General features: G+C 45.0%; 1 protein-coding gene across 2 annotated transcripts in view; it reads right to left on the bottom strand.

Moving 5' to 3' along the window:
• Positions 1-25322, bottom strand: part of Dnah8 (dynein axonemal heavy chain 8) — a 225873-nt gene that overhangs the window by 133344 nt on the left and 67207 nt on the right. For both annotated transcript variants that reach the window (XM_057794552.1, XM_057794553.1), the window contains 16 exons: positions 25063-25125; positions 22277-22377; positions 19867-20004; positions 18985-19225; positions 16402-16601; positions 14889-15042; positions 12718-12881; positions 11276-11378; positions 9893-9997; positions 8974-9135; positions 6792-7016; positions 4693-4865; positions 3479-3657; positions 1641-1828; positions 284-370; positions 91-198 (listed from right to left, as the gene is read on the bottom strand). In XM_057794552.1, the coding sequence (XP_057650535.1) occupies positions 91-198; positions 284-370; positions 1641-1828; positions 3479-3657; positions 4693-4865; positions 6792-7016; positions 8974-9135; positions 9893-9997; positions 11276-11378; positions 12718-12881; positions 14889-15042; positions 16402-16601; positions 18985-19225; positions 19867-20004; positions 22277-22377; positions 25063-25125 (2391 nt within the window). The remainder of the gene's footprint in view (positions 1-90; positions 199-283; positions 371-1640; positions 1829-3478; positions 3658-4692; positions 4866-6791; positions 7017-8973; positions 9136-9892; positions 9998-11275; positions 11379-12717; positions 12882-14888; positions 15043-16401; positions 16602-18984; positions 19226-19866; positions 20005-22276; positions 22378-25062; positions 25126-25322) is intronic.

The following is a 25322-nucleotide window of genomic DNA, read 5'->3' on the forward strand; positions in this document are numbered from 1 at the left end:
CAGCACTTACATGCACATACCCACACATACATACACATAATTTCAATTACTCAAATTCCTTACTGATGAAAACAATAAATATGCTGTTACCTGTTTAGTAAGTTGTTCTTCGCAGAGTTTATAGAGAACGTAAAACTTCTGCGCCAAGATAACATTTTCAAGGAAACCACAGCTTGCAAGTTTAACTCGCATAATGATCTGCAGATGGACACAGTGAGTCGTTTTACTTTAGTGGGAGAAAGAGCAAACCACATAGATTATCCGCTTAAGCCCTGACACATACCTGCCTGTCGGGAACCATCATTGCAACTGTTCTGAACTGGATTTTTAAGTTTTCTGGCAGCTCTTGGCGCCCAGCATATCCAGGGTTCTGAGAGTTAAAATAGATTTAACTTTCAATTATTGGTTCAATTTTTATTTCCTGGATATAAATATGTTTCAGGCTCCTAATTCAGATTTTAAGGCAGTGCACAGGAATATTAAATATATGGAATAGTCTCACTTTCTCAAAAATGTGGACTGGACCATCCATATTTAATAGCATTTCATATCATACCTTTTTTAATATATCCATTTTTCAATTCGTTATTAAAGCTATACACAATTTTTCAAAAAAAATCAAGCATCTGTGTGTCTGCTAGTTTAAAATATAGAAAAGGGAAAAACAGAGCTGAAAACATAGACCTGAGCAATTAAGATCTAAAGTATGATATTAGAAGAGAGGGGCTGGAGGGGTGACTGGGCAGTTAAGGGCACTGGCTGCTCTTGGAAACCCAGGTTCGGCTCCCATCACCCACATGGTAGCTCACAACCATCTGTAATGGTACCAGTTCCGATGAGAGGTGCTGTTTCAAAAGGTGATTAACACGGAAAGACTCCACAGGCCCATACATGGGAGCATGTGCAAGCACACACAGCATGTACCTGCATACATAGCACACACAGCTAACTTCTCTTACCGGCTGTGTGATGTGAGCCTGAAATGCCTCAACCAAAAGAACTTTACCCAGAGGCTCTTGCAGCTCTAGGGTGAGACAAGGGGCATGTGTGGGCCGTCAGCCTCACTTCCTTCTCCTGCCTGTATAACAACACCCACCGTCTAGGCCCCCTTGAAGGTGGATGCAGTTGGCCCCATGAACCTGTGTGTCCCCCTCCTGGGTGGAAACTCTAGGCCAAAGCATGTTTATTCATTTTCTCTTTGCTATGCCATCTCACAGTGATGGAGACAGTGACCACCTGATGGGCCTAATACCAAAGTAAGGATACACAAAGCTGAGCCCACCCTAGTCAACCCATATGGACAGGAGGCATTGAGGAGGAAAGTTATCTTCATGGTTTTAAGAAACTCACATCTGTAAGAGCTGCTCTTGTAGAGTGCTGGGGTTCAGTTCCCAGCACCCACATTAGACATCTCATGGCTACCTGCAGACTTCAGCTCCAGGGTATCCGACGCCCTCTTCTGGCCTCCGTAGGTACTACACTCACATGCACACACCCACACATCGGCACACATAATTAATTTAAAATAAGCTTTTTTTAAAAAACGAGAGTGAGTCCATGACTTTTGGTTAATTTATCCTGTAATACACAGGCTCATCTATTTATATCTGCAACAATTAACAATTTTCTCATGTTCTCACCATTGTCAGGAAGATTCCAAATTCCGGATTCAAATCCACACAATCACCATCTGAGAAAATGAACTGCTTTTTCCTCTCTTTCCTTGCCGTCAAAACTATGTAAATTTGTTGGGCCGCCACAGATAAGACAGGCAATTCAATTCTGTTAAACTCATCAAAACAGCCCCAGGAACCCGACTGCGCCAGACCTGGCAGGAGAAATGGTTGATTTGCAAAGTTTCCCTGTGCGAGGCACCTTCTTGAGAGCCACAGGGTCTGCCAAGGGCTCCCCCAAAATTATGCCTAAACACAATGTATGTGCCGCTTCACATCGGGCTGTTTAGGAGGGCGCATTCTATCCTTGCGTAGGGAGATGTGTAATTACCTGCATACCGTCACTAAACACAGGGAACTCAGTGCCGTGCCCAAGGGAAAGTGTGACAGCGACGTCGTAGGCAGGGGTCCTGAGAGGTGGTAAATCAGACCCTGCCTGTGAGGACCACGGCCTTCAATTAGGCTGGAGAGGAACGGTTCTCCAAGGCTCTGGGGGAAACGGCAGAATATGGGATGCCTCTCAGCAGGTCTGATCTCTCCGTGTTCTTTTATTACAGAGTGAGAGGAAAGTCAGGTTGCTGGATGAGATGGCCAGAGGGGCTTTATGTATTTCTTACAAAGCCAAGCACAAAGGCAGGCCTGGAGATCACGAGCACGGTTCCTTCCCGACTCTCTAAGGACGGGCGCCTTTATCACCCGCAGCTGTACGAAATGCTTTATTTCTTCCGCCATTTGCCCAGCCTTCTGCTCTCGCCCTTGGGGACGCCCATTCTAAGGATGCTGGGATGTTTAGACCCCTAAAGTTTTTCTGTCAAACCTCCCATCTCCTCATCTTTTTGTAACTCAAGACAGAGCGGCTCCCCCCCCCCCCCCCCCCGTAAATTGTGGCTTCTTTCTCCTTGTGTCTCAATTGTTATTTTTTTCCCTAACAGCCTGGTTTCTTCAGTCGGCTAAAGAGTATAAAGATCTCAATTGTCTCCGAAGCTATTAATTTCACTGAGTTTATTGAGTTTTCTTCTGTTTTCTCTTTAATTCAGCTTAGCAGTCTTTATGCACTCTCTCCTCTCTGTGTATGTGTGTGTGTTCTTCTTTGAGACAAGGTCCCATGTAGCCCAGATTTGTCTTGAACCCACTCTGAGGCCAAGACTGGTCTTGAACTCCTGACCCTCCTGCCTCTACCCATGGTGTGCTGTGATTACATATGCACAATCACAGGCTGCTTATCTGGTACTGAGGATGGAGCTCAGGGCTTCATGCTCGCTAGGCAACGCCTCTATCATCTCAAGCCTGGAGACTCCTTATCATCCTGGACACCACCCTAGGCTCTTCTGGTCCTGTTGAGCCAATGGGTTTTGACTACACTATTGTCTTAACACAGATGCAAACTCCTGTTTGAGATGCCTGCCTCTGGTGCCTTGGAGGAAGGGATGGGAGAGGCAGAACAGATCCCCCGCCCTCTGGCAGGACTCCTATTTCAGAGAGCTGAGTTACACAAAGTCGCACTGAGCGCTGACACCGATGTGCCCTTAGAGGTCTTTTCTTCCTCAGTGTTAGCTGAAATCACCTCTTTGTAACTGTGCAAAAAAAAAATTGCATGTACCAATCTGCTACGAAGACTAGCTCTCCTCCACTACTGTGTGACTGTTACAAATTGATTCTGTCTTCAGATTCCAATACACATTCAGTGCACGCAACATAACACGATCAGCAACATTGAGCCACGCTGAATTTATGCTAACCGGTCTCTTATATCAAAAACACCAAAGGGCAATGAAAAATGAACTCACCAAAACTGAGATACTTACCTTTGAAAATCCTTCCCAGGCCCCGAAAGTCCATCTGATCCGAGCAGTTGAACACAACCACGTACTTCCCCAGACACCTGCCCATGTCTTTGGTGGTTTCTGTTTTGCCAGTCCCGGCGGGTCCTGCTGGAGCCCCGCCCATGTTCATTCCCAAAGCCTGAGCCAGCGTGATGTAGCACCTGAAATCCAGGGAAGAACCTGTCCCGCACAGAGCTTGGACGGCCCAAGCGAAGCAGGCAACCAGACAGAGCGGGAAGGGAGGAAGCAAGAGGAAGCTGAACACACGGAACGGTCCTGCTGTAATTTTACCTGGAAGCGGACTCCATCGACACGGCAGCAGTAAATCCGCAGACACGTACTGCGCGCTTTCTGCGTGTGGCAAACTGAACTGGGGGTGGCGGGGGATGTGAAGGTGGAAAAGATTCGCACCCTGCCGGGCGACGGCACCCATCACTGACTGAGACAGACTTGGCCAAGAAACTTTAAATTCAGTTTCCACATCTGAGAAACTGAGAGATTAGCTCTGTGGCGCTGCACTCCTGCAAGACTCAGGAGGCAGAGGCAGGGGCATCGCTGCCAGTTTAAGACCAGTCCAGGACACACAGCGAATCCCATGCCAGCCAGGGCAACATCGTGAGATTTTTATCTCAACAAAAACAAAACAGGCAGTGTGTGATGATTTCCTTCCTTTAATCTTAGCACCCTGGAAGCAGAGGCAGGGGGATCGCTGTGAGTTCCAGGTCAGTCAAGTCTACATAAGTATCAGGTCAGCCAGGGGTAAACAGCGAGGCCCTGTCTTGAAAATAAATAAATAAAATAAATAAAAGAACAAAATCCAACAAAAACTGCAAACCCAGCAGACTACACTGAACGCTACCAAAGGTGCTTTCCTTTTTGCAATGTTATTAACTTCCTTTGTGGTTTCAGGGCATTTTTCCCACTCACAACCTCTCAAAATCATTATTAAATTACTCAGAGCAAACATTCAATCTTGATTTTATTCTTTCATCTGTTTCTCCTTCATAAAACATTAATTCATGTGTCCGTGTAAGCAACAATGAGGGTTATTTCAGTGTTAGGCTGCATTTGATGGCCCAGCCCAGACCCAAGATGGCAGTAACAATGACTTTATGAATATTTCAGTGTGTTTTTTTAATGTAGTCTAAACATGTCATTTAATTACCAAGTACAGCCACGAGCGCCGGGTTTCCTACCTGTCTGTTAACGGGGTGATCACAAGGCGATCCGTGCAGCCGAGAAACTCATTTTGGTAGATGAAATCGACATCTGTGATGGACACCACAGTCTGATCCAAGTCTTCCTTGAAATAAAACCTGCTCTGTTTCAGCCACTCAAAGTCGGTCACTGACTTGATGTGCATTTTCACCTGGAAAACCCAAAGCACGAAAAGTGACAAACGGACTGCAATGGCCTGGAAGCTCAGCACGTGGGTGGTTGCGAGCCACTCGCGAGTAAACTGGCAAGTCTCCACTTAACAGGATGTATTGCCGGCCTTCCTGTGCTGGCACCACACTGGGTGAGCACAGGGAGACACGGGGTCTGCTTTCTGGAGCTTACCAAAAAACAGAAGAGTGGGGCAAAGCCAAGGAATTTCAATGAACTACAAACCACACTGCTAAAGAAAGTCAAGGGAGATGGTCTGGCAATTAAGAGCACTCATGTGCTGCTCTTGCCAAGGGGCCAGATTCAGTTCCCAGCACCAGCACAATGGCTCCAGTTCCGGGGATCTGACTCCCTCTTCTGGCCGCCATGGGCACTGCATGCACATGGTGCTCGCCTGCACGTGATGTGATGGACTAGCTTCTTGCTCCTGCCACCATGCTGGGCCCTCCCTGTCTTCATAGACTCTAACCATGAGCCGAAATCAACCCTGCCACCCTCAAGCCACACTTAGCCATGGCATTTTATCACAGCCACAGAGCAGCAAGCAGCACAGAGCTAAGCAGAAGCACAGCAGGTGGTCCTGTCTTCTGCTTCCCGGCTGTGGACCCACGTGACCAGCTACCTCGAGCTGCTCCCTCTCTAGAGATGCTTTCCTGTCGAGTTCCACTGGATGCTAAGGACTAGACAACGGCCATCCACATTCACCAAGGCTTGCTCCCACTCAACCTGAAGTTCTCCTTTCTCAGCTGGTCCCCCACAGCTCACCACCTGTCCTGACTAAACTGTGTCATGCACTTGGGCTTTTGTTTAGGAGAGCAATTAATTCCTAACAACTAATTGGTTCCAGACTTTTGAAAATAGTACCTGGAAAAAGCAACTGTACACCCTCCATTACCACTCGTGTGTCCTTTCGCCTGTACCCAGCCTTTCCTCGGCTAATCACACTTCCCCTCCGACTCTTTTCTCGGTATTCTCCTGTACTAAAAGAAACTGTTGTTCTGGCTTCAATTATGACAGTGTCTTGTCTTGTTTGTTTGTGTGTGTATGTGTGTGTGTTAGATAAATCCATTAAAAAAAACATAATTGGGGCGCTGGAGAGATGACTCAGAGGTTAAAAGCACTGGCTGCTCTTCCAGAGGTCCTGAGTTCAATTCCCAGGAACCACATGGTGGCTCTCAACCATCTGTAATGAGATCTGGTGCCCTCTTCTCGTGTGCAGGCATGCATGCAGGCAGAACATTGGATACATACATAATAAATAAATAAATATATATATATATATAAATCTTTTTAAAAAAATAAAACATAAAATTGACAGTCAAAATTTAAGCCCTGAGTTAATCTCCATGGCTTCGGACTGGTCTTTCTACCTCTACAGAAAGAAGTGCAGGAAAAGACACTGAGTTTGGCACTGGGCAATATTTCTTTGAGTGGTTTCCTTAACCGATCTGTGTGATGTTTTTGTTTGTGACTTTAGGTCTGCATGGTGGTGCTCGCCTTTCATCCCAGCACTCAAGAGGCTGAGGCAGAGGGATGTGTGAGTTTGAAGCCAGTCTGGTCTACAGAGCCAGTCACAGGACATCTACGGAAACACAGTGAGACCCTATCTCAAAAGCATGTGTGCGTTCATTTCAACAAAGTGATTTAAAAAACAAACAAACAACAAAAAAAATTGTTCAGAAACCAAATTTTTTCGAAGAATAATAAATGAAAACACACGCACGTTGTTTGAAGCCGCCAGGGCACCTACTCAGGCATAGACATTTATGAAAGGGACGCGCGAGGAACTAGAGCGCATGCCAGTTCATCATTTTGGATAACATCCGAGCGCTCACGACTAGCTACTAGACTAAATCACTTTGACAAGGCAGGGGCGGGGAGGGGGCGGGGCGGGGGGAGGATACTTTACCAAGTCATCAAAAATGTCTCTCTGGTGTACGTGGATGGTGATCAAAGTCTCAAACTTCACTCTGTCAAACTTGCTCAGGTCGTGCGTCGTCTGACTGATGAGAGTATTCAGAATATCCAGAAATTTCTGGTTGGTAATTTGCATGATTTTCCTGTCATCCTTCGCGTTGTTCAAAGCCTCCTCTGAGTCATGCGTCCACAGCATCTGGATGCCCAGAAGCCCAACCTGCAGGCACACAGGGACAGCGTGTGTGCAGCTCGTTCAGGCTGCCGCTATTCGCACGCAGCAAACGGGATTGGTTGTTTTAAGCATTAAGTAAAAATTCTATTTATGTGTGTACACACACACACACACATACATAAACCATTCTAGGAGGAAATGGGATAAAATATAGCCATCATTTCCAAGTGGCATAAATATAAGTAATTTTTATCCCTATTTTGTAGTTTTCAAATTTTCCCAGATTTTCATAGCAATGCTTCACTGTATTCATAATCTTTAAAAATAGGTTCTAAGAGAAAGCAGAGATGGGGTATTTGGCAATTTTTTTAAATTAACTTGATAGCAGGCAGATTTCATCTATTTGGGAAAAAAAAATTGCTTTAAAGGAATAATGCTGGAAGAAACCCGGGAAGGCACGCAGCGTTTCCATTAGGTCCTGTGCAATTCCTCCACTGCTCTGAACTGCAGCTCATGCTCCTCCGAATGCTAATTCCCAGCCTGAGAGAGCCTCGAGAATACAGAGTGGCCATGCTTCCCAAGGAGAGAAAATGTCACCTTAACCCTAAGAAGCCCGTTTTTTCCAGCTTACCAAGGAAAACTTGCTTTTAATCTGTATCAAGAGCATTAAATAACACCAAGGCAACTATAAACATTAAAGCTGCAGCACTAAAATCACCTCTGCGGTGGAGGCTGATCCTTGTCTGTGCTTATACAGGTTGAATAATTAATGTCCAATCATCTTTAGCTGCCTCCAAAGGGTGCTCATTAATTCAGGAACTAATTGGAGTTCAGCTGGGGCAGGAAACAGAGTTAGGACAAAACTCTGCTGTTTATTTTTCCCTTTGGGAATCTCTTCTAGCTTGTGCTACTTAAGAAGAGACTGGAAACCACTTTTCATTTGTCCTGGGTGAAATCTTAATGGGAGTGACAGTTCTTTATTCCCTACACTGGGGTTTAACGGTACTTGGCACATCACAGGGAGCTTATAAGAGACATGGGCCAGAACTGTCACCAAGAACACCCATTCCTTCCCTGACAAGGCGGGATGTATGCCAGGAAAATGTGTGGTTAGTTCCCCTAGGCGTTCCATATCCATATCCCTATCCATATCCTCAACCATCCTTAAGGCTGCGACCATTGTGGAATAATCTTTTTGTGCGCTGTGAAGACAGGTCACTCTGGTTGGTTTAATAAAAGGCTGAATAGCCAATAGCTAGGCAGGATTTGAGGGGCAGAGAGGAGGCTGGGAAGAATGGAGGAGTCATGAGGAGACACAGGAATGAAGGAAGCAGCATGGGCTTGACAAAGAGAAGGTAATCGAGCCACGTAAAGAAGGGAGACTAAAGATATGGGTTAGCTAGTTAGAAACAAGCCCAAGCTATCAGCCAAGCTCTCATAATTAAGAAGTCTCTGTGTCATTACTGGGGAGCCAATGGTCCTGACGAAAATGTCCAATTACGTGTGACCCTTTAATTCAGTTCTTCACGTTGTGCTGATCCCCAATCATACAATTGTTTTTTCTTGTTAATTCACAATTGTAATTTTGCTACTGTTATGAATCTCAATGTAAATGTCTGATACGCAACTCCCCCAAAGGGGTTGCAACCCACAGTTTGAGAACCACTGATCTATAAGATGAAAATTTCCATTTGCTGTTTGAGTCTTGGCATATGTCCTTAAGAATGAGAGGCCAGCTGAGATGACGGACGCCTTTAATCCCAGCACTCAGGAGGCAGAGGCAGGCGGATCTCTCTGAGCTCCAGGCCAGCCTGGTCTACAGAGCGAGTTCCAGGACAGTCAAAGCCACACAGAGAAACCCTGTTGGGGGGAATAGGGGGCGTCATGGTACAGAACGGGGTAAACTTGAGGTAGAACCACAGCAGCCCCCACCCGTCAGGCTCAGCACAGCCCCCCTCTATTTCCACATCTTCCCATCATTAGTGAACAGTGTGGTCCTCACCTGTGCTGGGAAGTGGTGGAGGAAAGGTAGCAGGAGAAATCCCGAATCGCTGATTTGATAGAAGGCAGACCGGATTATATTATGCAATGACGACATCTGGACTTTTAACAAGTCCAGAAGCCAAATCTCTACGGGACCTTTGGCCATAACTGGAGTATCCAGCTAAAAAGAAATAATAAATATGTAACAAATATTCATATGGTATTTTTATAAACTGTCACACTTGATAAATCCTAGTACTGCAACACAGAATAAACTCCTATAGTTCACATCAAATACTTATTGGTTAATTTTGTGTGAGCACTGGCATGCATGTGTGTGCATATGTGGATTTAAATGAATGTACCCATGCATGTATAGTGGCTCCAGCTTTAGAGTTTTGTATTTTATTTTTATTTCTCTCTCACCCCATGTGCATGTGTGTGTACGCAAGCGTGCGCACACACGCACACACACACACGCACACGCTCCACATGCATGTGGGTGGCCAAGGAGGCCAGAAGAGGGTGTTGGGTCTTCTGGAACTGGAGTTATAGGCAATTATAATCCACCTGATACGTGTGCCGGGTACCCAACTCAGATCCTCTGAAGGGCAGCCAACACTCTTAACCACTGAGCCATCTCTCCAGCTCTCTAGGCAGAATATTGAAAGCACAGGTGGAAGCAATTAAAAATGTAACTAGAAGAGACCACGGAGATCGTGTAGTCTAAACGCTGTTATTGCTGATAAAAATGAGTCTCAGAGAAGTTAAGTGACTCACCTACAGTACTTTATAATAAAACCAGAGCTATAGAAATAGAGCCCAAAGTTACACGCCCTAGTCCCCATATCTTCTTCTTCATAAGCCAATTGCATTCTCCTCAACCTAAATGGTCAAGGAAATCCTAGCAACAACTTTTCTGAAAAGAAATAAATTACCATAATTTTTTCTCCTTCTCTTGATATAACAGCCATCATTCGATCGTAGTCTTTGGAATGAAATGTCACCTCGTTTATGTTGTCAGACACTGCAGGGAGATGCGGCTGAAAGAGACACGAGGCAGGGCCAAAACATCACACATGTGGCCAAACACATAAGCTACTGAGATGTCTTTTAAAGCCTTAGCAGAGGCTGGAGAGGCAGCTCAACAGCTAAGAGCATTTCCTGTCATTCCACAGGACTCAAGATCAGTTCCCAGCATCCATACTGGGCAGCTCTCAACTGCCTGTAACTCCAGCTCCAGGGGCTCTGGCGCCCTCTTCTGGCCTCCATAGCTACTGCACCCATATGTACATATACATACACAAAATTATAAACAAGATCATTTTTAAAGCATAAAACCTTGGTATTTTTTGTCTTCATGAAACACAAGAGAATCTATTTTCTTAGCTCAAAAATGAAAATAAAATGGTAATAAAAGAATAGCAATAGAGACCACCACAACCCTTGATTAACTTAAAGGCGCACGGTTTGCTGAAAACAGTTAGGTTAGCTTAGAACTCACTATGTAGTCCAGCCTGGTTCTGAACTCTGCTCCTCTTGCCTCAGCCTCCCGAGTTCTGGGATTAAAGGTGAATACCATGACAACCAATGGTGTCCCATTTTTTTAAATCCTATGACATTGTCCCCGAGTCCAGCAAATGTCACTTCTTATACTCCAGACCGGCTCAGTGACCATCCCTTTGTGCTCTCCAGATGGAGACTGAACCATACCGTCCCGACCTGCTTCCCCGCCAGGCACAGGTCCCTCTCACTTTCTCTCTTGACTGTCTCCTTTCACCGATCTCACAGTTAAGGAAACCGAGACCTTGGTGGTTAGTGAACGGGGAGTGTGTGAGGCCAATTGGCTCTAAGACCATACAAAACAGGGCATTTTATCATCATACTTTGTATGTGTGTGCAGATGTGTATTCATGTGTATGCATGTGTGCTGTAGCGGTGCTCAGAACATTACATGTCATCCTCAGGTACTAATCTTCCTTGTATGGTGAAACAGGGCCTGGAATTCACTGAGTCAGCTAGGCTAGCTAGCCAGCGAACCCTAGGGGTCTGCCCATTTCTGCCTCTATGGTGCTGGTATTAGAAAAATACGCCATTGTTCCCAGAACTTTCTTTTAACATAGGTTCTGGGAATTGAACTTGGGTCCTCATGTCTTTATGGCAAGCCACTTTACCAGCTGAACCATCCTCCCAGCTGTACCATCGGGATTTTTGGTTCTCATCCTTCTTGCCTTGCACTGTTAAGACAAGAACTCTATCTCTGTTCTTGATTACAAATCCCATGGACAAAGCGGCTTAACCCCAGGATGTTTGGGTCATACCTGTATGGTGTGGGAGTCACTGGCCTGTCCGAGGATTTCCAGCAGAACCGGGTCAGAGACAAAGAAGAATCTCGGAAACAGCAATCGCTTCTTCTCCAAATACCTTCAAACAGTCAAGAGCATCTTACTGGATGATTCCTTTGGTTTGGATTTATTTACTTTTATTTCATGTGCATTGGTGTTTTGCTGTATGTATGTGAGGATGTCAGATCCCCTGGAACTGGAGTTATAGACAGTTGTGACCTGACAAGTGAGTGCTGGGAATTGAACCCGGGTCCTCTGGAAGAGCAGCCAATGCGTTTAACCGCTGAGCAATCTCTCCAGCTCCCCCCACACCCGGGTTTTTTGTTTGTCGTTTGTTTCTTTTGTTTGTTTTTTGTGGCCAATCAGAGAAAAGCAAACACCAACAGACATTTCCCTTTGGCCTCTGGGACACTTGGTGAGAAGCAGAGTCTAGCAGGGAAGGCACTTGGGGTGAACAAGAGGATTTCAAAACAATAGGGGGAAGAAACAAGGCTGCCTCTGTCATACCTCTGTCATCTGTCACAATCTTTTTTCTAGTCAGGAGCCCTCCCACGAACCTTTTCAGAGTACCGGGGGCATTCATAGCTTAAATTTGGGATTTATTATCTCCAACCCAAGACATTCTGAGGATGAAATGGAGGCCACCTATCCGTGAGGCTAGAGCAGATGGACAAACCTAGCCAAACCAGGATATGTCATCACCATCCTCTAAACAGAAACGGAGAATGAACTCTGCTTTCATTTTGAAAAGCTTCCAGAAGTGTCTTTGGGGAAAAAAGCAACCCATCCATTTGTTGGGCCACCTCTTCTCTTACTGCACACCTCTACTCCAAGCCCAAAGTGGGTTCAATCTAATCCCCTAAAAGAGAAGTCTACATACCCTGGAATCTGTAAACGGGACTTTATTTCAAAGAGGGTCTCTGAGGGTATATTGAATTTAAACATCTTTTCTTAAAAGAGAATTGTCTGTGTTTTAGTGTATGTCCCCTGATCCCGAGGAAACAACGTCCTATACACAGTGCACTCAATAACCAGTGCCCTCAGAAGAGAAACAGAAGAAATGAAGGCCACATGAAGACACAGGCATCAGGGCTGTGACACCAGTCTCAGAGGCCCCAGGGCTACTACAGCTCCATCACAAGCTCCCGGAGAGGCTGACACCTGGATTCCACACCTCTGGCTGACACACCTGCGACTGAACTAACGTCTGGTGCGTCAAGCCATCAGTGTGTGGTGACTGGCACAACAGTCCTAGGAAGCTAACGTGATGACTTCACCCACCCATTCCACGTTGTTCTTACTGGAAAATTGAAAGTAGGGGAATTTAGGTTCCTGTTTCCAGTTGAGCCATCCCTAGAAAAGCCTGAAATGCAGACAGAACTAGGTTAAGTGGCTTGGGAGGAAGCAGGATGTCTCACCCGGTGAGGGACTTCTGACAGACCTCCAACTGCTCGTGTAAGTGGGGCAAAAGTTGCCCCATGGTCTCATCCCCGACGCAGCAGCTGATCACGTTGGGGTTCTCGTGAGCTCGCTGCATTATTTTGACCCACGACTTGTCAATATTCTGGAAACGTTTGGCTTCCTAAAAGCAAATCCGTAGTTGGGTAAAGATTAGCATCTAGATAATTGAAAAGAGCAAGCACTTCACTTCCTAATTCCTTCCAGTCCTTCAAACCCAGCCTGTTTTCGTCTCGGGCTACATCATTGAGACAAAAAAAAAAAAAAAATGCTTTTCTTTCTCTGAATTCGTTCTGAAGAACGAGACCCAAACCTGCAAAGCCGCTTATTAAAATGCCGCCTGATCGCAACAGGGTTTATCACTTATTTGTTTCCTTGCGTTTAATATAGTTTTGAAGTGCCACATGATTAATTCGCAGAGCTATCAACTTAAAGTTCAAATCTAGTCTTTCGGCACCCCAGGTGTTTTGGTTTGATGAGCAGACTGAAGAGGCAACGAAGATAATTTGATCTCAGAGTCCTTGGAATAATCACAGCCACACAGTACCTCAGGGAGAAGGAAAGGAGGGGGAAGGGTACCACGGGAATCACAAAACAAAGCTTCATTTGCATACTTGCAAATAAATACTTCCTTGGTCCTGTGGATGATATTAAGTTTTTCGTCCAGTTGCAAAAATGCCTCTGGAAACTGGCATAATTTCATCTCTTTTTAAAATGCTATTTCCTAATTAAAAAACAGACTTTAGCATTAGGTTCTACAACAAAATGTGTTGCAAAGAGAAATGAGCTGTTTCCATGCTTTTTATCCTTGATTTATAATCTGCATAAATCCTGTCTATTTAGGATGAGGAGGCTGAATTGTAAACGAGGGAAAGTTACCTTAAGAGTAAACTATTTGTTACAGACAGCCTACAGCTGGCTTTGAGCTCACCATCTTCCAAGGATGAGCTGGATTTCCCATCCTCCTGCCTTCATCTCCCCCATGCTGGGACTGCAGCTATGCACCAGCATGCATGGTTTATGTGCTACTGGGAATTGAACCCAGAGCTTCACAAGTGCTTGGCAAACCCTGCACCAGCAGAACCACCTTCCCAGTCTACTTAGAGGCCCCACACAGAGGCGTCTCAGCACGCATTTCTAAACTGGGTCTTCCTTCACACTGTTTACTCCTGACCTGCTAGTCGTGGGTTTACTAATAGTTACTCTGTACTCAACTAAACATATATTAATTTTGATACTACTGTTCTCAGAGATGAAACAACAGCTTGGTGGTAGTCTATTTGAATGCATGTTAACCTACTCAATCTCAAGACTTCACCATGGAAACTACGGATTTTCTTCTTTCTACTAGTGTGAACTAGAAATCGGTGCCCTGTGTTGTCTGCGTTCAGGTAAAAATTTAAATTGTTTTTAATTTTAATTATGCGTAGGAAGGGGAGTGCTGCCCATGAGCGCCTACGGAAGCTAGAAGAGGACATGGGGTTAGCAGTGTGTCCACCTAGCTAGTTGTTAGCCACCTAACGGGGGTGCTAAGAATAGAGCAGTGTGTTCTCTTCACAGCGGAGCCGGCTCTCAGACCTAAAACTTTATTTCTAGACCACGGTCTGGGCCATAGTTTGCCTGCCCCTAACCACACGAGCCAGAGAGATGGTCAGTGTGTAAACATGCCCGATGCCAAGCGGGATGATGTGGGCTCAGTCTCCAGGGCCCGCATGGTAAAAGTAGAGAATTGACTCACACGGCTCATCTCCATATGTGTAGCATGTCGTCATGTATACACATACACGCATTTGTATGTACACACAAAGTAAATAAAATGTAAAAATAATTAAGACTTGACCATATATCTTTGGGAATATTTTCATAGATGACACCAAATATTTTTTGAATAGCAATAGAGATTGAACATAGGTTTTCATGAGCACTCGGCAAGCACCGTCCCACTGAGCTATAGCCCCAGCCATCTTTTCCATTTTCATTCTGGGAAGGGTCTTACAGTAGCTCAGGAAGGGAAGGGCTTCAACTTACAATTCCCCTGCCTCACACTCCCGAGCAGTTGCATTCACAGGCCTGCACCACCAGGCCCAGCTCACCAAACAATCCTATAAATAACTGCAAAAGCTGTATTTACCTGAGGCAGCTGTTTGGCAATGTCCCCACCCACAAAGACGGCTTCCAGATAGACCCACAGGTTCTGGACCACCAGCCACTCTTCAATGATATCCGAGGAGGTGGACAATTTAAACACCCAGTTCTGGATATTCTTTTTGAATGGAGCATTATATCTAAAAAGGGAGAATATGAAGCGTGTTTCAGATTGCTGGGAGGATGGTCTGTCGCTAGTGCGGGGGTAGGATTTGCAGACAAACTTGGGGCTTCACAGGTATCTGGAGGAGGGTCTCCCGGAATAAAGAATTTCTCAAATAACCATGCACTCCCTTGCAGGACCCTGGGCACTGCTGGAAACTGATTCCCAGGGATCTGTGAAAACATTGAGTTTTGTGATGTCATAAGTCTGTTTTAGCAGGTTATGTGCAAGTAAGTATAAGGTTCAGGGATTCACATGCAGTGCTCTCCTCTAGCTTCCCTGGGCACCTGCATCCATATGACACACACACAAACACACACAGGCACACATATATTAAAGAAACAAAAACCTACTGCAATTAGCTAGGAGCCTGGAGGCTACAAATGCTCAAACCAAAGACCCAAAGCCCTTGGCTGCTGTCATTCTTCAGGTCACCCTACAACTTGTTTGCAAGAGGCTGTCAGCCATGAAAGTCAGGATGGCCAATCTGCAGTGACCCATGGGAACTGCCAGCCTGGAAATCTAAGAGCCAATGATTATGCTACAACCATCTTTGACAAACAGCGGGTCTTTACCTCGACACATCCAAGCCACAATTCCATGACCCAGGATCTGTATAGACTACACATATTCAAACACAGGCTGGGGTCAGAGGTCACGCGGGCTGCCAGTCATTAGCCGGGGATCCCATCTTAGAGAGTGAGAATGGCCATGTCCCCTGGCCATTGACCTCTGCTGCTAATGGAGCTGTGATGTACAGACATCAGGGAGAGAACAGCCAAGAATGCCTGGGCCTGGAGAGACGGCTCAGAGGTTAAGAGCACTGGCTGCTCTTCTAGAAGACCCGAGTGCAGCGACCAACACCCACATTGGATGGTTCCCAACCATCTGCAACTCCAGTTCCAGAGGATTCAATACCCTCTTCTGGACTCCTGTACACACGTGGCAGACACACAGACTGATAAACATGTACACATAATTTTTAAAAAAAAGTACAAAACATATTGTGATCAGCTACGAGGGTGGAGGTTACAAACGCTCTCACTGGGTGACAGCTAGAACAAGCAATGACAAGTCAGAGAGGAAGAGGCCACCTTGGTAGAGGGCATACTGCTTGTTCAGCTGCCAGCGCTGGGGCTGGGTACCTCTGAAGACAGACGGAGTGGCCACGGTTCTGAAGGAAAGCAGACGCTTGGTACAGACAGGCACAGACAAAAGCTTGGAAGGTTAGGGTACAATCTGACTTAATGCCCCAGCTACAAAATTAGGTTTTTAACCTAGCAGCTTACGGTGCTAAAGCCCAAATATAATTCTTACCCATGAATTATAAAATTACCTGTTGCTCAGCAAGGAACCTAAGACCATCAAGCTGTCCTCCATCAAAGTGATGATTTCTCCAGACTCGGTCCCTTTGAGCAGGAGCTCGCCTTTCCCCTTAAATGCAGCAAAACTCAGGTTTTGGTTGGTCCAGTTCTCAATCACCTGCGTCAGCTTGGCTTCAATATCCTTCTCCTTAATGGCAGAGATGCAGATATCCTTCAGAGGAAGAGGGGAGGAGAGTCAGGACATTCTCGACAGCAAATTATGTGCATCATAAAAATCATAGCACGCGTAGCACAGAAGGGACCAGAGGCCACCTTTGCTTAGTGAGTTAACTAGCAGCTGAGAAAGCCAAGGTTCCCAAGAAAGCCAGAGAAGGCAGACAGGTGAGAGGGCCCACACAGATGACGTCAGCCCAACCTCCTGGAGCCCACCTGGCGGAAGGAAAGACGACTTTCGGAAGTTGTTCTGTACCTCCTACATGCTCACACGGCATGTGCAGGGACACACACATACACGGCATGCTCAGGGACACACACATACACGGCACGCGCAGGGACACACACATACACGGCATGCGCAGGGACACACACATACACGGCATGCGCAGGGACACACACATACACGGCATGCGCAGGGACACACATACACGGCATGCGCAGGGACACACACATACACGGCATACGCAGGGACACACACATAATAAAAAATGATTTAAAGTATGGGAAAGGAAAATTGCAATGCTGTTTTAAATTGTCAACTGAAAATAGACTTAGAGAAAAACATTGCCTGGAAAAGTTTGGACACAACATCCTGAGGAATTCACCAAGAACGTAACCATACTTAAATACCACGAACTTGGTTTATTTTTTTTAATGTAAGTGCAGCTAAACACAGGAGGGTGGACTGGCAGGCTCTAAAATAACTGCCTTTCAAATGATCCTTTATCTTCACATGAGCATTAGTATACACCCGATAAACCCCACCCACCCTCCTTTTCCCTGATGTACTTTAGAAACCCCATACACCGTAAGTCTACATGATTAATGTTGTGATCCAAATTCTTCACAACTGCTTTATTCTGTTGGCCCAAGCACATACGCACAATTCCCATCTGACTAGCTCCGCGTCTCTAACATGTTGTCTGTCTCTTGTGCTAGGCACATTTTCCTATTTTGCCTTCAACTAATCCTCAACAAACACAACAAACACACTACTTATACAAGCTATATTGAAAGAGTAAATAAAAGTTCAAACACGCCTTATTCAAGAAATACAGAGGGCAAAACAACACTTAAGACTCAAGAAGTCAAGGCTGGGCATGGTGGCACACTTGGGAGGAAGAAGCTGGTGGATCTCTGTGAGTTCAAGGCCAACCTGGTCTATACGGTGAGTTCAGTTATATAGTACGGCCCTAATCTCAGAACACACACACACAAATACACAGGAATAAAAAAAAAACACTGGGGCTAAAGAGATGGCGAGGCAAGTAAAAGCAGGTTATGTCCCCAGCACCCACATGGTATGGGTCACAACTGCTTGTACCTCCAGCTCCAGGGAATCTGATGTCCTCTCCTATCCTGTGTGAGCACCAGCAATCATGTGCACATCCCACACACAGACACCCACATACCACATATGTACACATGTTTAAAAAAAAATAAATCTTAAAACAATTCAAAAATCTGTGGAAGCCCTGGAGGGAGAGAAGCAGATGCAGGTCCTCTCCTATGGTGAAGAATTGGCAAAGAAAAAGATAAAAGAACAGTCATGGCAGGCAGGAAGGGGAGGGGCAGACACCAGGATGCAGAGGGACAGGAGAAAGGAGCCCTAGTGTCACACAGTTGAGCAAGGGACCATTCTTCACAATGGCACCGTGTATTTAATGAAGAACCAGCAGAGGGGGACTCGAAAACCGCAAACAGAAGGAAATGATAAAGACATAGAGAGAACTGTGAAGTGCCCTGCCCTGGCCGTGACACATTCTGTTCTTGTGCTGAATCCTCATTCTCGGCTCCACAAATATGTGCAATTATGTGTACGAGTAAACAGTAAAAATAAAATAATGTGGGGGCTGGAGCGATGGCTCAGTGGCCGAGAGCAATGGCTGCTCTTCCAGAGGACCCGGGTTCAATTCCTAGCACCCACATGGCAGCTCACAACTGTCTGTAACTCTAGTCCCACTGGTCTGACACCCTCACACATGCAGGCAAAACACCAATACCCACAAAATAAATAAATAAACTTATAAAAATAAATAGATATAGGTATGTAGGTAGGTAAGTAGATAGATAGATAGATAGATAGATAGATAGATAGATAGATAGATAGATAGATAGATAGATAGATAAAATGTCGGAGCTGGAGAGATGGCTCAGTGGTTCCCACCCACACCATGCAATTCAGAACCGCCTGTTATTCCAGCACCAGGGGATCTGACGCCCTCTGCTGGTCTCTGGAGACACTTACACTCCAGCGCACATGCCCACACATAGCCCATCACAGGTAAACACGTGACGTAAAATCAGTTTCCTTGAAAAGTCACAGAAAAGAAAAAGGCCACCTTCCTTAACGGCCCGCTGAGGCCTCGTTCTCTTACCTCAATATCGTCCTTATTTTTAAGGAGCGGCGCTTCCATGATATTCCTCAGACAAAATGAGTCTGATTCCACATCGAACGGGGTGCCGGTGAGCTCCGAAATGCGGTCCCAGTGCCTCTGCTTCATGGCTTTGTTGGTCATCATTTCCAGCAGAGGGCACGACTCACTGAAGTCGTCGATTCTTTTCTTGAGGTCCAGGAAAGCCTGCCAATCTTTCAACCCTTTGGGAAGTTTCCGACATCTTTCAGGAAGAAAAGGGGAAAAGATAGGGTTCTAGACTCTCACCTGTGCAGCGGTTGTTTGTCAGTTTTGATTCTGAGGAGAGTTAACTTTTTTTTCCCTTTGAAGAAAGTGTTATGAACAGACAACAATAATACAGCTTGTGAGGCATCTTTTAATTTTTATTTTATGCGTATGAGCTTTTTGCCTGTATGTATGTCTGTGTACTATTTATGAACCTGGTGCCCGGGGAGGCCAGAAGAGGACATTGGATCCCCTGGAACTGGAAGATAGCTGTGAGCTACCATGTGGGTGCTCAGAAGAGAGCCTAGGTCCTTTGGAAGAACATCTACAACTTTTGATTGCCGAGTTATCTCTCCAGCCCCTGACTTATTTTCAGTTGGTGGGGGTGTCTTTTATGTGGTCATGTGCACCATATGCATGCAGTACCTAGTGAGACCAGAAGAGGGTGCCCTAGAGCTAAAGCCGCAAGTGGTTCTGAACCAATGGGTGGTCACCAGGAACTGAACTTGGGTCCTCTGAAAGAGCAAGAAGCACTCTTAACCCCTGAGCCATTTCTCTAGCCTCAGCTTGTAAACTGCCTAGCAGGGGCCCTGTAAGATAAGCACTGTAAGAAAGCAGGCTAATGGAACCAAGGCTCACCTGTTCTGGAATTCCAGCAGCTCTGCATTGATTTTTTCAATATCTACATCTCCCCAAAGTATCTCATAGTAACCACTGATGCTGCCCATGACAGTGTCATACAGGCCATACAGCTTCTGAAGCAAGTTGAGTTCTTTCCTGAGAAATAAAATAATCACATGTGTGATGTCTCTCAACACAAGATGCACGCAGCAGCAGTGCCTTCCAATACAAAGCCTTTGCTAAGGTCAAGGCCCATAAAATCCTAAGTCGTAGAATCACTCAGCATGAAGAGATTCTTTGAGTATTTTATAAAGGACGAATCTGGACTCTTTTCTAACTCTGAGACACATGCTGCAATGTTAGTTTCCTTGTTTGCTGCTGTCATTGCTTTGTTTGTTTTTTGGAGATAGGGTCTCACTGTGTAGCTCTGGCTGGCCTAGAACTTGCTCTGTAGATCACACTGGCCTTGAACTCACAGAGATCCCCCTGCCTCTGCCTCCCGAGTGCTGGGATTAAAGGTGTGCATCCTCACACTTAGTTATCCTATTTTTCACATTTTTAAATCACTGTCCTTTTCCATGACTTCACTTCCCTCGGAGGTTATTCCCAGTGACGTGTGCAAAACAGGAGGGGGAGAGAAGAACTTGTATGTTTTCCACAGGGTGACATCACAGTGGAAGATCACTGCTCTGTCACCCTCAGGTGGCAGGCTGTATTTCAGCAAAACATAATAAGAGAGCTCCGAAGACACTATTTCTGTGTCATCCACTTGTGTAGCTTGTACTTACTGTAGCCGAGAATTTAGAATTACTCAGTGCCTTCCTAAGACAACATAGAAACAGACTGACAATGTACATGAGCTCATTAAACTCAATAATTTGTGAGGAATAATAGATTTCAGGGGCCAGCAATATGGCTCAGCAGATAGAGGTACCTATCTCTAGCCAAGCCTGAATTTGAACCCTGGGTTCATGGGTCCCACATGGTGGAAAGATATAATCAACTCACGTAAGCTGTCCTCTGATCTCGAGACACATGCTGGGGCATACGTACACACACACACACACACACACACACACTTAAGAATAAACAAATGTGATTTAAGTTTTAAATAAAATAAAATTTCATTATAAAAATGGTCCATGTGCTACTAGGCCAAGTGGAGCCCGCCTTTAATCCCAGCTCTTGGGATGCAGAGGCAGGCATAGATCTCTGTGAGTTTGAGTCCAGCCTGGTCTACAGAGTGAGTTCTAGGGTAGCCAGGGCTGTTGCACAAAGAAACCCTGTCTCAGAAAAAAAAAATAGACCATGAGTCAGATGGCTACATGCCCTGCTATACTGGAGACTGTCTTACAGGACCTCACACCAAGAGTGTAAGTAAGAATTTCTCAATGATCGTTTAGAAGTGAAGATTTTCTAGAACCCTACCTTAGATAGCCTAATTCAACGAGCCATAGATGAGAGTCAAACAGCTGAAATTCTAATTAAACTGGTGAATGGTTTATTCTCAGGGATTGGTGTTTTAGGAGTAAAACCATCTACCCTAAGTGGCTGAATCACTCATCTCTCCTATAAAAACATGCTTGTAATACCCACCCCCTTCCAGGGCTGGGGATCAAACCCCGCTCGGCCAGTGCTCTACCTTGAGCCCTCCCCCAGCCTTAACGCTGCTTCTGAGAAAAGATTCTGTTAACTATATCTTGTGTAAACCCTAGATACACTGGTTAAAATCAAGCAAGTTATTTAACCGCTAATTTCAATACCATCTACGTCTACACCATGAGGTAGAGTACCCTTGACATAAATGTGGTCAGAAGGGAAATCAAAAGCACTGGGGTCAAAATCGCAGTTCTTCTGACTCACTAATACTGTACAGAATTAGTAAAAAGAGAAAGTAAGTCTTAAGCTAAATTTATGTGAGATCAGAATTACTGAAATAGACTCTCCACCTTCTCCAGAAACATTCTTTTGCATATGGCTTTGATTTTCTGTTGATAACATACTCTGGGAAAAGAACCCCAGGAAGGAAGGGGATTGAGGTTCAGGTCCTTCAGAGAGAGGAAGTTGAGAGAGTTGGTCACAGGGGATCCACAGTCAAGAAGAACAAAGTGACGAATTCTGCCTTCCCCCTTATATACAGTGTAGGATCCCAGCCTAGGGAGTTACGCCACCGGAGTGGGAGGGTCTTCTCACTTCAGCTAGCCAGGCAATCTGCCGAAGGCTTGGCCTGGTGGGGTCCATCGCCCATGTGGTTCTAGATCATCAAGCTGACAGCTGACACAAGCCATCATAGAGGCTCTGCAGGCATCTAGCAAGTCAGATGTATCAGGCATCAGGGGAATATTGAAGGTGCATCCTGAGCCATGTTTTCTGCATATGCATCTAGTGATTTACATGGGATACTCACTTGCACATTGGCAGAACTCACCTGATTTTATGTAAAACCTCATAGTCAGTCACTGGTAATCCAAAAAGTTGTTCCCCAGATGAGTATGTAACAAATTTCCTCCATAGATCATCAAAATTGGCCTATTACAACGATTTTGAAATTTTACTGGCATAGAATTAATTGAAATCCCATTAAAGTATCATTTATTATAATTGAGAGAAAGGGTAATACATGTGAAAGGTTTTGTGGGGCAAATTTATTCTGACCCAAGTCACCAGAGGAAGGCAGAGCACTTGGGAAAGCTGCTTCCAAGCTTTCTGCACACATCTATTTTATATTAAATTCAGTCTTTAATGAACTAAGTGGTCTCCAGAAATGCTATATTTCAAATCCCTGTCTGCTCATTTGAAAGTAATAAAATGGTATTTTTAAAAATCTGTAATTCAGGCTTTTCGCTACTTTAGACTAGCACCCTCTCTCTCCCACTGGACTCACAAATGAGGAAAGAATTGCAGCGCACAGAGAGCCAGCCTGTTTTCTCTAGGTGCAATACGGCCTGTGAAGCAAAACATTCAACTGCAACACCGAGGACAACACACATCTTTTCCTTCCTTAAGATTTATTTTAACTATGCATGTGCATGTGTATTTGTGTGTGTGCGCGCACGCACGTGCGTGTGTGTGCACGTGTGTGTGCGTGTGTGTGTGTGTGATGCCTGTGGAAACTAGATGAGGGATGACAGTGTCAGATTCCCTCAGAGCTGGCATTACAGGTAGTTGTGAGTCACCAGAAGGGTGCCAGGAACCAAACTCAGGCTCTCTGTAAGTGCAAAAAAAAAATACTAACTTCTGAACCATCTCTCAAGCACCCTCATTTTTTAAAATTTTTAATTAAAAATTGAATAGCATATATGTGATTGCTAAAATATGAACCATGATCCAAGCAAGGATACAACAGTAGTGACCCATCTGGTAGAATCTAAGCACGCCACAGAAGTCCGTTCTCCACAGAGTGAACATCTCCCTAAACGCATCCCCCCTTACCTCTCACTGTTGAGTCTGAAAGTAGGGGGAGGGTGATTTCTTCTTTCTATGAGTATTTCACCTCTCTTTTTTTTTTTTTTGACAAAATCCATAGTTCTCACCTTGATTTGTTAGTCAAGACCTGTCTGTACATAAACGTTGAATTCTTCTTCCTCTGCCTAACTCTAATTATTCCTCCACAGTGCATCTGAGATGCCTCTTCTTCTGGGGAGCCTTCTCTGCTTGCCCCAGTAGTTCCCATCTGGACTGGGAAACCCCATAGACCTGTGACAGAATTCCAGGTTTCTGTAACTAGATCACAACACTCACAGCATGGCCTCAGACCCCTGGCCTCTAGCTTGCTGTGTTCTTGTCAGATTTCAGCAGCTTAGCGAAAACAACCACTTCTACGTGAACCTTGGATTTCTTTATTTTTATCTTAAATGTATGAGTGTTTGTCTGCATGCGCATATGTCCACTGTGTGTATGCAGTACCTAAAGTGACCAGAAGAGAGCGCTGGAACCCTGAAACTAAAATTACAGATGGTTTTGAGTCACTGAGAGCTAGGAACCAAACCCAGGCTCCTGCAAGAGCAGCAAATGCTCTTAACCACTGAGCCATCTCTCCCGCCATCATCCCCCTTCAATGACTGAGCACACAGGAGAGACAGGAAATATAAAAATGTTTTATAGGAATATACTATAGGAACTAGGGTTTGTAAACGGGGGGAACATAAACAGAGAACAGACTTCCTCAGGACTCATAGGGGGCAAATCCATTGAGCACTCCCTGAATCTAGAAAGCATTCATCCAAATGGATATGTTATTTTTCTCAGGATATTCTCAGCAACTTGATGACATAAAAAGATGATGAATGGTTGGTCTGACCCAAGGAATATTATACAGTCTGGACCACGGGAGTTTTCGGGTATGCAGATAAAAGGAAGACTGATGCTGACAATAAAAGCTAGGCAGGAACATGACTGCCCAATATTTAAACTCCTCAGCTGATAAAATGTATTGTATGATCCATCTTCCTCACTGTCATCATATATCAAAGGAGATGCTAAGAAATAGGACAAAGTATGCAGTTCGCAGTCAAGGCATCAATCTCTAACAATACTGAGATGCTGTGTATAGCCTGGAGAGGGGGATGGAAAGAAGGGATAGATGACACTGTGTAGATTAGAGTGCAAAGCTGGGTATAGTCACCAAAACCAGTAATCCCAGCACTGGGGAGATAGAGGCCTGGGCTTGGTGGACAGCCTAGTCTATTTGGGGAATTCCAGACCACTATCTTTTTTTTTTTTTTTTTTTTTTTTTTGGTTTTTGGTTTTTGGTTTTTGGAGACAGGGTTTCTCTGTAGCTTTGGAGCCTGTCCTGGAACTCCCTTTGTAGACCAGGCTGGCCTCGAACTCACAGAGATCCGACTGCCTCTGCCTCCCGAGTGCTGGGATTAAAGGTGTGTGCCACCACCGCCCAGCTTCCAGGCCACTATCTTAAAAAGGAAAGAAAAGAAAAGAAAAGAAAAAGGTCAATCATGACAGGGAATGACACCAAGATTGTCCTCGGGACTCCAAGTACACATGCACATGTGCCCGCACACACGGTGCATACATGTATATGCATACACATACAAGTATGTTCGTATGCATGTGCACACACACACAATTAGACTGCAACTAAAATCTGCATATATTTTTTAACATTAATTTTTCTATTATAGAATAAAACATAAAATTTCTTCAAAATCACATATAAAAATATTGTCCTGTCAATGTGACAGAAGAAACTATTTTTACCTGGAATATCTGCAGCCTGTTGCTAGCTTCTTGGGGTGGAATATTTGGCACCATTGGTCCTTCCTGTAAGAAATAATATCATCTCTATTCTTACTCCTGGTCAATATATGTCAGCTTACTGGTTCTACCTAGAAGTCACTTTATTTTTTAGAAAGATTTAAATTGTTTTTAAGCATGTGTGTGTCTGTGTGTGTGTCTGTGTGTGTGTGTGGATGTGTGTGTGGAGGGGGAATATGCACACATGAATGCAGGTACCCGCA

Source organism: Chionomys nivalis, chromosome 19, assembly GCF_950005125.1.
Source record: "Chionomys nivalis chromosome 19, mChiNiv1.1, whole genome shotgun sequence".
Classification (NCBI taxonomy): Eukaryota; Metazoa; Chordata; class Mammalia; order Rodentia; family Cricetidae; genus Chionomys; species Chionomys nivalis.